The sequence below is a fragment of the Cetorhinus maximus genome, chromosome 11 (assembly GCF_964194155.1).
Source record: "Cetorhinus maximus chromosome 11, sCetMax3.hap1.1, whole genome shotgun sequence".
Lineage (NCBI taxonomy): Eukaryota > Metazoa > Chordata > Chondrichthyes > Lamniformes > Cetorhinidae > Cetorhinus > Cetorhinus maximus.
This window is the reverse complement of record NC_135889.1, coordinates 107,162,119-107,176,116: the sequence shown is the minus strand read 5'-3', so window position 1 is coordinate 107,176,116 and position 13,998 is coordinate 107,162,119. Positions and strand designations below refer to the sequence as shown.

Sequence of the window (13,998 nt, the reverse complement as noted above, 5' to 3'; positions counted from 1 at the left end):
TTGAGGCACGGATTTCATTGGCGGAGCAGCTGAGACCAGCTGGCCCATTGGGTTCATAAATATTTTCTTTTTATTCAGCCCCATAAATAATATGATAAACTCTTGCATTTAGTGGATGCTTACTGTACTTCAAAGGAGTTCAAGAGGGAAGCTCACCACCACCTTCTCAAGGGCAGCTCGGGACGGGCAATAAATGCTGGCCCAACCAGCGAAGCCCACATCCCATGGATGAACAAAAAAAGACAATAATGCTTCATTACTTCCTTTCATGACATTACTTTTATCACGCTTGTCTGTCACATTAAAGTGATTTTTTTTTACCCCAACTTCTTATACTTATCTCTAATTTGCTGATTTTTTTTTCCCCATGTGACATATTCCGTTCACCTGAAGACAAAGGCCAGCTTGTAAACACAGCCATGTTATTTTATTACTCTAGTGTTAATATTAATAATCTTCATTTTCTCCTGCTTTTTCTTGTACATGTTGCAGTAAAAATCAAATGACAAAAATAGAAGTGCATAAATATATTAGATCCCACGCTGGCAACTCATTGTTGGAGTTCTAAATATTAAAAAAAAGCACATTCTGCAAGAAAAATATGAATTTCAATATGTAGTCCTGTAGAGCTAGCACAGATGTGATGGACTGAATAGCCTCCTCTTCCTTAATTCTATAAATGTGTTTAATTCCAGCATTAGGAGTAACCATTTTTAGAATAAAAAATAAAATGTGTGGAAGATGGAGACCTGTAAATAATGAATTATCCTGACCGATGCTCTTCAAATAATTAATGAATTCTCCTGACTAGTAAATAATTCATAAATTGTATCCAACCGAGATCTGTAGATGATAAAGTGATTCTACCTCCTTACATATTAATAAATCACGTGGGCTGCATCTGCTGCAAGAAAAATATCAAGTGCGTTTTGAGGGGAAGGGCAAGAAAGAGGAGAGAGGCAGGAGAGAACAAGAGTAGGAGGCATAGGATGGGATGTGGGGGCAAAGGGGAGGATTGGGAAGGAATTCGTGGATTGAGAGAGAATGAGTCTGGGCAGGCAAACGCCTGGGCCGATAGATATCCCTGGTGATGTTAGAGTAGCTGAGCAGGTGAGGAAGAAGGACAGTAGAAGGCCACAGAGAGGAGGACTAGCAAGGTTACTCAATGCGGGAGGTCCCAGAACACCAAATTGCTGTCCTTTGGTGACCTGGTAGATGGTTTGCGACACCTTGCTGGAGGAGGAGGAGGAGGAGGAGGAGGAGGAGGGAGGGCGGGCTATTGGACACGGTATGATGGGAGCAGCTCTTGACAGTGACCAGCTATTTCGAGGGTGACTGAAGATAAATGGCAGCTGTGCCTTGGAATTTGGGATCAGGTTAACAAGAGGGATTAGATTGTGAAGTGAGTTAAGAATTAATGGACCAGAGTAGGAGGGGTTTGCTAACAGGGCCCTTATTGTGAGAGAGGTTGTGGTTGTGTTCCATTATTGATCTCCTTTGGGCTGTTGGGGAGAAGGCATATAACATCTCAAATGCTTTATAGGCATTTGCCGGGAACATTAGGATTACAATCTACTTACTGCATGAATATTTTATGTTTCAAACACTTACTTTCCTCCTCCTATTTTTTAGTATGCATTTAGCCAAAAGTGATTCCTTCACTGTCACCCAATGGTTTCATGTAGGAATTACAGGCTGATTCAATTTAAAAAAACATCCTGGATCAGTGTTGGGGCATTGTAGGTTTTATATCCTGACACTCTTTCCTTGGAGAATAGAGTGAAGTAATGGAAGCACTTTCAGGCGGATTAACAATATGACAGACCGTAACCTTCGTATATCAGCCCATCAGGTAACCGGCCCTACACGACGGGAGAGTTTTATGGGCTCTGATATCCTATTAGGGACGGGTCCAAAATTCAGAGGGAATAATTTTCCGGTTGGCGAGTGGGGGTGGGGCCTGCTCGCCAACACATAAATTGACACGCGGTGACTTCGGGCGTGCGTCCCGACGACACCGCGCGTCATTTAGATTTTCAGTTTGGCGGGCACGTAGCTGACTCAGCTGCGCGTCCACCGAACTGTCAAAGGCCTATTAAATCCTGTTAAAAACTAATTAATACAGTTAAATGAGTTGCCCGTCCAACCTTAAGGCTGGCGGGCGGGCAGGCGAAGAGCCCAGGCGGCCTTCACATTTTTCATGAAACCTCATCCACGGGCGGGGGATGTGATTCCTGCCTCTGAGTCAGAAGGTGCAACGTCTGAAACAAAAAGCGACAACGTTTGAACCCTGCTCCAGACTGTCCTGGTGTCTGGGGACCAGAGCTGAAACTCTGGGCTGAATTTTCCCCCCCGTCGGGGGGTTGTGCAGGGGCGGGCGGGAGTGATCACAAACCCGATCGGGTCCGCGCCACCATTTTACGTGGCCCTGCCAATTAAGGCCCGCCCAGCGTGACGCTTGCCCGGAAGCGCTGAGCGCTCCGGGCGGGATGAGGTTTCATGAAATGTTTTAAAATTCAATAAAAATTATTTTTAAAAATTCATTGACATGTCCCAGCTCATGTGACACTGTCACACCAGGGGACATGTTTTAAAAGTTATTTTTTTCCTTTATTTAAATTTTAAAGCCTTAAGCTGATCTCCCTGAGGCAGCTCTGTTCCTCGGGGAGATTTCTGTGCTCTTTCGCGCGCATGACGACCTGTCAACGGTCTATTGAGGCCATTAATAAAACAATTTAGGTCATTGACAGGGCTGCCCGTCCAACCTTAGGGTTTGCGGGCAGGCCGGGAGCCCTGGCGGGCTTCAGAAAAAGCATCAAACCTCATCCACGGGCGGGATGAAGCTTCATGAGGGTTTTTAAATATTTTATAAAGATTTGAATTAAAGTGATGTAATTTCATTTATTCAATCATGGTAAAATGGTACCCCAATGATTAATTTACTGTGCTCCGTAGCTGGTAAATCAGCTTCCACAATGCCCGGTGTAATTATAATAAGGAACTACTCTCCTTTCCTTTAAACCTTTGGTGATATTTTCTTTCTTCCTTTGTAAATGTTTATTAAAATGTGGCTACTTCTGGTTATCTATGTAATCCCTGAGGGAGATTAGAAGTCACATTAGGGTTTCCTCTCTAAAGTTGCTCTTAAATTCAATATTCACAACCAGCAGGAGTTGAAGAATCAGTCTGTATTTGCACTGATAATCAGTTTCACATTTCAACCAACTAACCTCCAACTTAACTAGTTGAAAAGTGGGAACATTTGTAAAGCCAACATATTTAGAAGATAGGGAAGCTGGAATGCTAATGATAAAAGCAAAATACTGCGGATGCTGGAAATCTGAAATAAGAACAGAAAATGCTGGAAACTCAGCAGGTCTGACAGCATCTGTGAAAAGAGAAACATGGGACTGAATTTTGCCGGCGGCAAGCAGGGGGCGGGGCCCACTCGCCGTCGAGTATTGATAGAAAATCGGGGAACCCCTGACGTCATCCTGTCCCATTTAAATTTTCAGGAAGGTGGGGAGCGCAGCAAAATCAGCTGCGGGCCCGTCGACCTGTCAATGGCCAACTGTTAAATGACAGGATCATTTAAACAATTAAAGGACCTGCCCATCCAACCTTAAGGTTGGCGGGCAGGCCAGGAGCCCTGGTAGCAAATAGAGAAAACATGAAAACTCATCCACTGGCGGGATGAGGTTTCATGTAGGAATTTAAAAAGTTTACTAAAGTTTTAGTGTAAATTATGAACATGTCCCATCTTGTGTGACATTGTCACATGAGGGAGACATGTTAAGGATTTTCTTTTCTATTTTTAACGTTTTTAAAAGTGTCAGCAATCTCCCTGAGACTGCACTTAGCCTCAGGGAGATGTGTGCTCCTTTGTGCACATGCGTGAAAGAACACACTCCCGCTTTTAGGGAATCCCCACCCCCGCACAGGGAGCGCATAGCGCTTCCCACCGGGCGTCACACTGGGCGGGCCTTAATTGGCCTGCCCACGTAAAATGGCGGTGGGGCCCGCTTCTCTGACGGGGACCATCTCCCCACCCACCGGAGATTGGATCGGGGGTTGGGCCCGCCCACCCGGCAGGCAGAAAATTCTGTCCAGGGTTAACGTTTCCAGTCCACATGACTCTTCTTCAGAGCCTAGAATGCTAATGCAAAATGGCCATGCCTTACTGTTGCTTTATCAGGATGTACATTCTTACATGGATACATATTTACCAAACCCCTAATTGTAGGTTGCACCGACCATCATAACCACCCTCCCCTATATCTAGTAGTGACTTCCCCCTTTCCCCCCACCCACCTTGGCGATTGAAGCAGAGACCTTGTCAACTGTTAAATCAGTGGTTGAAGGAAGGAGAATGAAGGGATTCAGGGATAGAGCAAGCCCATAGACTGCAGCTTGTGTGGAGCATTGACATCAACCAAACAGCCCGTGTTGTGATTTCTACATAATTTCTTTGCATGGCAGTCAGTTGGTCATTTATTTGCATCATGTACTAGTTCCAGAAAATAACACAAAAAACCTACCTATTGCAGGAATAATTGACCGGATGCACTCACAGCTGATATTGGATGGCCATAAATGTTGCGTTTGTCTGAGCTGCATAATGATTTTTATATTTTCCTCATTAATTTACACATCAACAGTATTTTCATTATTAAACTATTGGTAATGAATTTTGTCAGACAAGGCATGTGATTGGAACCAGAGCAGACAAAATAAAGCAGGAATTGTGAAAAATAAAAACCTAATTTTCATTTATCTGAGAAAAAAAAAATCCCAACGGTTCATATCAACGGTTCTACCCAGTTGCATTGTATTCTTGGCAGTCACCAATTGTGTGGTTAACCCCCTAAATCCTTGCTTCCAGATCTGCGTGTATGGCGCACCAACCCTGGCTCAGTCTTTGACTATGATCCGGCTGAAGACAACATTCAGTCCAGGAGTTTGCACATGTTAAGCAGTAAGTCTGTATTTTTATTACGTACTATTGCATACTATTTAGTGGGGATCTGTTTTGAAGCACTACTTCTTTACTCAAAGACTGGTAATTTGTTGAAAATAATCCTCCAGACAGGGCAGATTTGGGGAGGTGGTGGCATAGTGATATTGTGACTGGATTAGTATTCCAGAGACCCAGGGTATTGCTCTGGGGACCCGTGTTCGAATCCCATAATGGCAAATGGCAATTCAATAAAAATCTGGAATTAAAAGCCTGATGATGACCATGGAAACCATTGCCGATTGTTGTAAAAATCCATCTGGTTCACTAATGTCCTGTAGGGAAGGAAATCTGCTGCCCTTACCTGGTCTGACCCACACGTGACTCCAGACCCACAGCAATCTGAACAAGGGCAATTAGGGATGGGCAATAAATGCTGGCCCAGCCAGTGATGCCCACGTCCCATGAATGAATAAAATAAAAGATTAACTTTAAATTAATAAGTGAAGTTTGATTAAATTTCGGAAGTGTGATTGTGCCATTGTATATAGACACTGTGCTAGAACAGGGGTTTTTTAAGGGGAAAAAACATTTTGTTTGTGCTTTAAAATACTTTGCAGCCTGAATCCTTGATTTCATTGCAACCATTTGTTCCAATGTGCTTGTTTCTAGTTCAAGCGCAGCGCCGCAGCCGGGAGCACTCGCGCTCCGCTAGCGCCCAGAGCCTGAGTGGCGGAGATGAGAAATCGGAACTTTCTGAACCCGATCATACCATTAGTTACTGCAACGGAAACAGCTTCTTCCAGACGGCACCAACCAGTTAGTGACCAAGTTTAAAATTATATATATTTTTTCCCACCTATTTCTATTATTATTTTTTCAATTTATTTCCCCTCATTGTTTTATCCCCACCTTTTAACCTACTTCAATCTTTTCTCCCACACCGTCCCCTCCTCCCACCCCACCCCCACTAGGGCCATCTGTCACTGGCTCATCCTGCTTTCTACTCTTAATGTCACCATTAGCACCTCCTTTAGCCAGTATCACCACCATCAACACCCCTTCGACCTTTTGTTTATGACATCTTTTGCAATCTCTCCTTTGCCTGCACCTATCACTGGCCTTCTATCCAGCTCCACCTGTCCCACCCCCCCCTTAAACAGTATATATTTCACCACATTTCTACTCTTTAGTTCTGAAGAAGAGTCATACGGACTCGAAACGTAAACTCTGTCTTTCTCTCCACAGATGCTGTCAGGCCCACTGAGTTTTTCCAGCACTTTTCGTTTTTGTTTCAGATTTCCAGGGTCTGCAGCATTTTGCAGAGTTTAAGTTCAAGTTTACAATTGATTCTAGCACTACAATACTACGGGAAAGTGTTTGTGGGCTGCAGGAGAGTACATATCATTAAATCCTTTCCTCCTTTCAGCCAAAGCTTTTAAAAGCTGACGAGGAGGTATTATTTTTATAAACAGGAGAAACTGTAAGGACACATGGTAGAACTCATTAGATTGAACAAAGGGAAACAGCGGAAGAGGATAGGGTTTGGCCGGTTAAATGATACATCTGCGTACCGTTTAACAGGCGAAAGGATTTAAGGTGGTGCAACTCGATGGCCAATCGTGTGAACGGTAATTTTATGTGAAAGCTTCCCAATGGTGGTGATGATGTGCTTTCTGATTAATAAGTCGCTTCTAATCATTGGTGAGATTGGAATTCACTCTCGCATGTACTCTGTTATATGCCCCGAAGTCTTCTAATGTATCAGACATTTAGGTTTCAAGGTACTATGACCAAAGAAGGTGGAAAATTTCAAATGCACGAAGAAATCTAGGGCAGGATTTTCGGGTCATCAGGCGGGTGGGCCCAAGAACTGCCGGGAAATGATTTTCCGTCTGCGACTGGCCCCAACCACCATTTCACGCTGGCTGGCCTTGGCCAATTAACGGCCAGACAGGGTGGAACATGCGCTCAGAGCCTCAGAGCTGCCAGGGTGCGGAGGCGGAAAGAGCATGAGCGCTAAAGTTCCCTGAAGGCAGGGAGCTGAAGAATATTAAAATCAAAATGAAAGATTATGAAAATGTGAAAAACATTTCCACACAACAAAATTCACTCACATGAGCATAAACATAATAAAAATGAAGTAAAAAAAAAAGAAATTTTTTTTTTCATTAACGTTGGAAACCTCATCCTGCCCGTTGAGGCCGCCTGGCCAATTCGCTCACCTGCTCACCAGCCGTAAGTTTGGGTGGGCAGCGGAAAATAGCTTTAATTACTTGATTAATAGCCTTGATAGGCCTCTTAATTGTCGGTGGGCACACTGCTGACTCTCGCGCACGCCCGTCGACCAGAATATCGCAGGAGTGCGCAATGACGTCAGGACGCTCACCCAAAGTCATCATGCACTATTTTACGCCTGACTGGGTCAGGCGCGCACCCGCCCACAATACATAAAATCCTGCCCCTAGATTTTGGTCATCAGTTCATTGCATTTATAGGGTTAAGACTTTATATTTGGAAGCTTTTCGAGGCCCAGGGACCTGGAAAGGCTTACAGTTGCAAATCTCTCATTTTTTCAGCTGTGTAGAATGGGGTATGTCTTGAACTGTAGCTAGTTTTCTGCAATAATTTCTTTGATAAGCAACTTTTAAATAAGCTATGCATTCATTTTTACCTGCTCGCTAACACACAATCTTTTCCTTGCTTATTTCAGGCTACCAACAAACCAAAACCACTGTCCTGCCACAGCAGAGATCATCCTCTGTTGCCACACAGCAGACTAACGTGTCATCTATTCCCTCTCACCCATCAACAACTGGTGTAAGTGACTGATGTGACAAATCTAAACTTATTGCACAGGAAATAATGGGGTAGTCACAAAACAATCGAAGGCAAACTTGAGGGGAGTTTCAACACTTTGCAGCCCCCATCAGTCATAGGGGATGGCATGTGGGCTGCTGATTCCATGGTGGCCACAGTCACCATGTGATCTACTACTGTGTTCATTTAACAGAATAGCTAATCAGTCCAGCATTTTCCCCTGAAGTCAAACAAGTTCTTTTTCCAGCATTCGCCAGAGGGAGTGGCAGCTCTCTGCTTATGCTGTCTACTTGCTAAGAAAATGCATCATTTAATGCAGAGGTGCTCTCAGTCTTTTTAAAAAGATAATATTATTTATTTTATTGTAAATTATTATTTAGTTTCGGTGTACTAGTTTGCTAGAATGTAACTGTTGTATTGAGAGTGAATGTACATAAGCGCATCACTGTACAAAACACCTGTTCACTCACTGATTTATCATTATGGCACTTACCATTTCCTGGTTCAGGTATACCAACCACCCAGACTACAGGAGAATAACCCACCTTGCTCCTCCCCCCGCCCTCTCCCTACTTCCTGTCAGCTAACTTTATCATACATACACATTCCAGCAAAGCCAACTGCAAAACAATGGTTGTTCGTTTCTTCCCTCTGGTCCCAGAGTATGTGGCCGATCATAATCATAGGAGCTGTTCTGATGGACATACTGGTCAACATGGCTCAGTACTAGGTCATGCAATGTTTACATGGTGAGAGTCAGAGAGCTCTGCGTAACCCATTACCTTAAAGCTGTATTAGTTAATATCACTTGCTTTGCCACAGCAATCAAAAACGAATCCCTCCCAACTGATCTAAGATTTTCTTTCTAGTCACTATCCCATAATCTACCAATCTGCCAGACAGGTACACACCCAATCACTGTACCTCTTGCCTCTCTCCCTGTATCCAGTTATTATTGATTTGATATCAATAATTTGTACAACTCATTAACACACTAACGTGCACACTCGGACTCACTACACAGGCATGATTAGGAAAAGGTTGATGCCAACCCAACTGGACAATCCTTTGGCCCCTGACAGTGTGCCCGAAAGTCAGCTGGCAGGCTCAGAAGCTATGCGGGTGATGTTGGTTTAGCCAAGGTTTGACTGGCCTTCGCAAATGAACCACTTCATCTGCGCACAACGGGTGATGCTCATGTATACCCCAAAATGATGAAAATAAATAAAAGAATATATGTTTTATAGCAAGCACTACATTTTGTGGAAAAATATTTTCCTAAATAGAAAATTGGATTTGAGAAAAAAAATCTCCTGTAGGTATTGATCTGATCATGTTTTTTCCCCACAGAAAACATACCGTGCCATATATGATTATTCAGCAGCTGATGCAGATGAAGTCTCTTTCAAAGATGGTGACTTCCTTATGAATGTTCAGTCCATTGATGAAGGATGGATGTATGGTACTGTACAAAGGACTGGGTTGACAGGCATGCTGCCTGCTAACTATGTGGATGCCATCTAAGCTAGGTCAATTTTCCTTACAGGCACTTCCCACCCTCCCCACTCCAAAACAAAAATGCAAGTCACAAGTAACCCATAACCTATCATTTGATTTTCCTCAATTGGGATTCAATTTCTTAAGGGGATAAAAGGATAAGCACAATAATCTTCCATTTCCTTCCCATTGTACATCCAAATCTATTATTACAACCAAGTTACAGAACTTATGACAAATCTTGGACACGTGCAAAACAAAAACTGCTGCCTAATCGTTACATGCATTTCTGCTATAATGAAACCATTTAATAATTAGGCTGTTCAGTGTATTTTAACCAACTTTTAACTCTTTGGAACTGTTAAGTTGTATTCAGAGATGTGTTCCATAATGTTATACCCAAAGCAAACTGGATGGTCTCATTTGAAGTAGGAAAAATGTTGAATAGCATAACGTGTCATGACTGAAAGTGGTTGCAGCAGTACAACTTATGGTTTCTGTATCCTGACAAATATGTAGTTAGTTTGCAAATTCCTTAACAGAGCTTTAAAAACATGTTGCCACTGACATATTTAGTTTCCATAATTTGAGACCCTTTTGAAAGAGGTGGTTAAAGGAACATGTTAAGAGCCTCCCTACTTCACTTGCTCAGGGTGGACTTGTACATGTATTGTCTGTTTTCTCAACACCTGATAACTAGCTGTGGCGTCAAATAAAGCTCAGTTTCTGCAAAACGTCTTCGCTGTAGTCATTTTAAAATGAGTGCACTGCAGGATCTGAAGTTATTCCGGTAATTTCTAGTTTTAACCTTTCCATCACATCTAATACTCAGCAACAAAGGAGTCAAGAGTTTTTTTGGGGGGTGGGGTCGACATGCAGGGGGCCAGAGTCACATCAGCCATGGTCTTAAATGAATGGTGGAGCAGGCTCAAAGGGACCAGATGGCTTACTCCAATTTCTTATGATCTAAAGTTTCATTGCCCTAGAAATCCTTCGGTGTACACTTGTGCGAATTCAGAGTTCCCCCGTCAAGCTCTATCTGTAAAAGTGGTTTAATATGTTCAACACGCAAAAAATTGTAGTGAAATAAGTATGCCCAAATATTTTAGTGAGGTTACTTAACCAGAACTCCCTCCTCTTCAACTAGTAACATAGAATCACTTTACATCCATCTAAAGATCAGTAATAACAGCTCATTCAAAAAAGTGTAGCACTCACTCAACACCGTACCAAGGTGAGCCTAGATTGTATATGGAGTGGTTTTTGAATTCACAGCTTTCTAACTCTGGAGGCAAGACAACAACCATTTATACACACCTTGATGCAAGTTATTTATTGGTCTTCTACATATGTGTTGGTACATTTCCTCCATGTTGTTTATCATTCATTTTCAGGATATGGGTATTGGTGGCAATTGGGGTAGAATTTATTACCCATCCTTGGATGCCTTTGAGAGGGTGTTGAGCTTTATTGAACCACTACAATCCATCTGTTGAAAGTACTCCTATCAAAACTCTCAAAGGAGTTCCAGGAGGCTGACTTAGTGAAAGATGTGGAGTTGATGTTTCCATTGCAGTCCTTTGTCTTTTTAGGTAAAGGTTTGAGGTGCTACTGGAGCAATGCCAAGTTACAACCCAACTTCTGCAGTAACATCCACACTGAGATGAATAGCCTCTAACATTTCTTTCTGATCTTCATCGACTAGTTCTACTGGGCTCCTTGACACTAGACTGTTGAATGCTACTTCATTATTGTAGTCACTTTCACCTCCCCACTGGAATTCACTCTAATGTTCATGTTTGGACCAAGACTTGTAATGAGGGCTGGAGCAGAGAAGTACAAGTAAAACCAAAACTGATCAGTGAGAAAAATAAAAAGCCCAATAAACACAAAAAAATTGCAATTTATTTTATTTGTACAAGAGTATCATGGTGAGCCTAAGCACAGATTTAATAAAAAAAAGTGCAGCTCTGATTCCATTTCTGTGCACTGATTTACTCTGGCAGCTATAAACATCACTACAAAAGTCAAGTAATGGCCAGAAATACAGAATTAGCAGCAGTATTCCACTGTGATATTCTGCTAAGTAAAAAGCAAAAATGCATTTGGTAAAACAATATAATTTAACATCAAAATTATTTTCCTTACAGAAAATCTCCATTTTTTAAAAAAAAACTACTTTTACCAATTTACATAGCATGAGTCTCTCAAATGAAAGCTCCATGTGTGGTCCTCTTCCTGCATAGAGTTCTGCCCTACTGCTTTTAAAAAAGATAATTTTTACCAAGTGGGGCCCTCTCCAGTTACCAGCACCTTGTGTTTGGTTTGCCTCTCTGTAAAGCAGTCCACCAGAATAAGATTGAGTTCTGGTCAGCACTTTTATTTTAGGAAATTAATTCCTAATCTCTTGAAACAATATTCCCTTCAACCCCATTCTTTAAATATCAAATGTCCCTCTATTTGCCCTTCAGGGAAGGCAGCCTCCCATGGTAATGGCACAGCTGGTGATATCAATCTGGATCAGCCAGAGGGGATGAGCTTCTATAGAACAGGAGTTGCTCACTGCCGGATTGCAGCTCCCACTCTGACCAGGCCACTTATCGCTGTAATTTACTAGAACACCTCCACAAGAGGACAGATGGGTTTGAAAAGCAGGCAAGGCTGCAATTCAAACTCTCAACCCTCTAAGATGGAGGCAAAGGCTCAACTGCGAGAGCAGCAGGATGTTATCCTAGGAGGAAACTACACTGATCAAAAAGAATGTGGGGAATTATCAAAGGTAAGGAAAAGTTAGCCTGTTGGGGAGAGTAAGGGCAGGGTGAGGCAGTCAATGCTCTCCATCCTTTTGGTTGAACTTTGCCAGTTCATGTAACTTAAAAGTTCAATCAGCAGCTTCATGTGGTGACGACCTCCAGCGAGACCGTAGGTTTCCCATGATGCAGTTCATCATGCTGCTCAGCTGCTGGTGCATTGCAAAGAGTTGACTCCCAGAGTGTTCATTCAAGTTCTCAGAGAAAAAGCGAGCAGAAAGGGCATTAACCTCAGAAACCAGGGCTGTGGAAGGAGTAACAGCAGGTGGTGCAGTCTCAACTAAATCTGAAAGAATATAAAAGACAAAGTCATTACAGATTTTGTTTTAAAATAAGCAGCACACAGTTAGGTCAAAGGTATGAAGCCAATTCGCTTTTAAATAGACTGGTCTGCTCACACTTTAGGAAGGATGTCAAAGGATTGGAGAGAGGAGATCTATAAGAATGGTAACACAGATGGAAGGGCTTTTGTAATGTAGAGACTAAACAAGCTGGAGTTACTCTGCTTACAACAGATAAAAAGCCCTAGTCACAATAAGCTTCACCAGCTATTGGTCTACAATACAAGAGGAACTAAAAAAAATCTCAGCGATACTGTCCCCTATCTCTATAAAAATTTTCAATTTCTCTCCATGCAAACCTGTGAATAGAATGTGGTAAATCACTAATGCTTGTGGCTTTTCAGTGACTGCCAGTCTTGAGGTAGAAGCAGCAAAGAAAATCCATTCAGCATGGCTGGATTCAAATCCAGACGTTAGAAATGAAAATGAGATGCAAACCCACCATGTCACCTAGCCCCGACACTGAATGGCTCTGGAAATTGAGATTTTTTGTCAATGCTTCTCAATGCATTTGAGCTTCAAATTAATTTGCTGAAGATATCTGATTGAGACAGCTTCAATTTTACCTGTTGCTAGCTTCTCGTCGTCACCGTTAGAGTAACTGCTGTCCTCTGTTCCATTTACTATCTTCTCATTTTCAAATACACTATCTTCATCTAACCCAAGGGATTTCCTCTGAAACAGCAAAAAAAAGTCTTAAGTACAACACAATTATCTTTTCAAATACCTGAGGAAGAAAACATTAAGAGGGCAAATCAGAACTAAATACTGAAATTGAAGGTGGTTTGTTTTTTAATCTTTTCTAGAAATATTCATTAACTTGAATGCTTCAGTCATATGGCTCAAGAAGCTGAAGACATTTATTCCCTGGGTACACAAGTCCATTGGAAAGTATTTTTCATTATTAATGCACCTATATTTCACCTATGCTATCATACAGAAAGTCACACTTGCCCATCATCCCTGTCCTTTCCAGCCTACATTGATTACAATGCCTCAAATTTGGAATTCTCATCCTGGTGTTTAATTTTTTTCCTTTATTCTTTCATGGGCTGTGGGCATCGCTGGCAAAGCCAGTATTTGTTGCACATCCTGAAATGCCCTTGAACTGAGTGGCTTGCTAGGACATTTCAGAAATCAGTTCAGAATCAACCACATTGGTCTGGAGTCGCATTTAGGCCAGACCAGGTAAGGATGGCAGATTTCCTTCTCTAAAGGACATTAGTGAACCAGATGGGATTTTACAACTTTCAATGACAGCTTCAGGGTCACCATTACTGAGATTGGCTTTCAACTCCAGATTTCATTAATTGAATTTAAGTTCCACCAGTTGTCATGGAGGGATTTGAACCCATCTCCCCAGGGCATTAGCCTGATCCCATGGATTACTAACCCACTGACATGGCCATAAAGCCACAATCTCCTCTTGAGATTCCCTCACACCTCCCCATTTCTGTAACACCCGCTCCTCTAACCCAATAAATCCTCTATCAATAAATCCTCTGTTCCATTTACTATCTTCTCATTTTCAAATACACTATCTTTATCTAGCCACTTTTGCATCAGGTATTTTTTT

The 13,998-nt window shown here is 42.2% G+C and overlaps 2 protein-coding genes across 5 annotated transcripts in view; one reads left to right on the top strand and one right to left on the bottom strand.

The window, feature by feature from the left end:
• Positions 1 to 10,005, top strand: part of neb (nebulin) — a 279,762-nt gene extending 269,757 nt beyond the window's left edge. For both annotated transcript variants that reach the window (XM_078552563.1, XM_078552562.1), the window contains 4 exons: positions 4,883 to 4,975; positions 5,627 to 5,773; positions 7,668 to 7,774; positions 9,125 to 10,005. In XM_078552563.1, the coding sequence (XP_078408689.1) occupies positions 4,883 to 4,975; positions 5,627 to 5,773; positions 7,668 to 7,774; positions 9,125 to 9,298 (521 nt within the window). In that variant the 3' untranslated portion in view covers positions 9,299 to 10,005. The remainder of the gene's footprint in view (positions 1 to 4,882; positions 4,976 to 5,626; positions 5,774 to 7,667; positions 7,775 to 9,124) is intronic.
• Positions 10,006 to 11,165: 1,160 nt separating this feature from the next.
• rif1 (replication timing regulatory factor 1) overlaps positions 11,166 to 13,998 on the bottom strand; it is a 90,317-nt gene continuing 87,484 nt past the window's right edge. For all 3 annotated transcript variants that reach the window (XM_078552558.1, XM_078552559.1, XM_078552560.1), the window contains 2 exons: positions 12,989 to 13,097; positions 11,166 to 12,367 (listed from right to left, as the gene is read on the bottom strand). In XM_078552558.1, the coding sequence (XP_078408684.1) occupies positions 12,153 to 12,367; positions 12,989 to 13,097 (324 nt within the window). In that variant the 3' untranslated portion in view covers positions 11,166 to 12,152. The remainder of the gene's footprint in view (positions 12,368 to 12,988; positions 13,098 to 13,998) is intronic.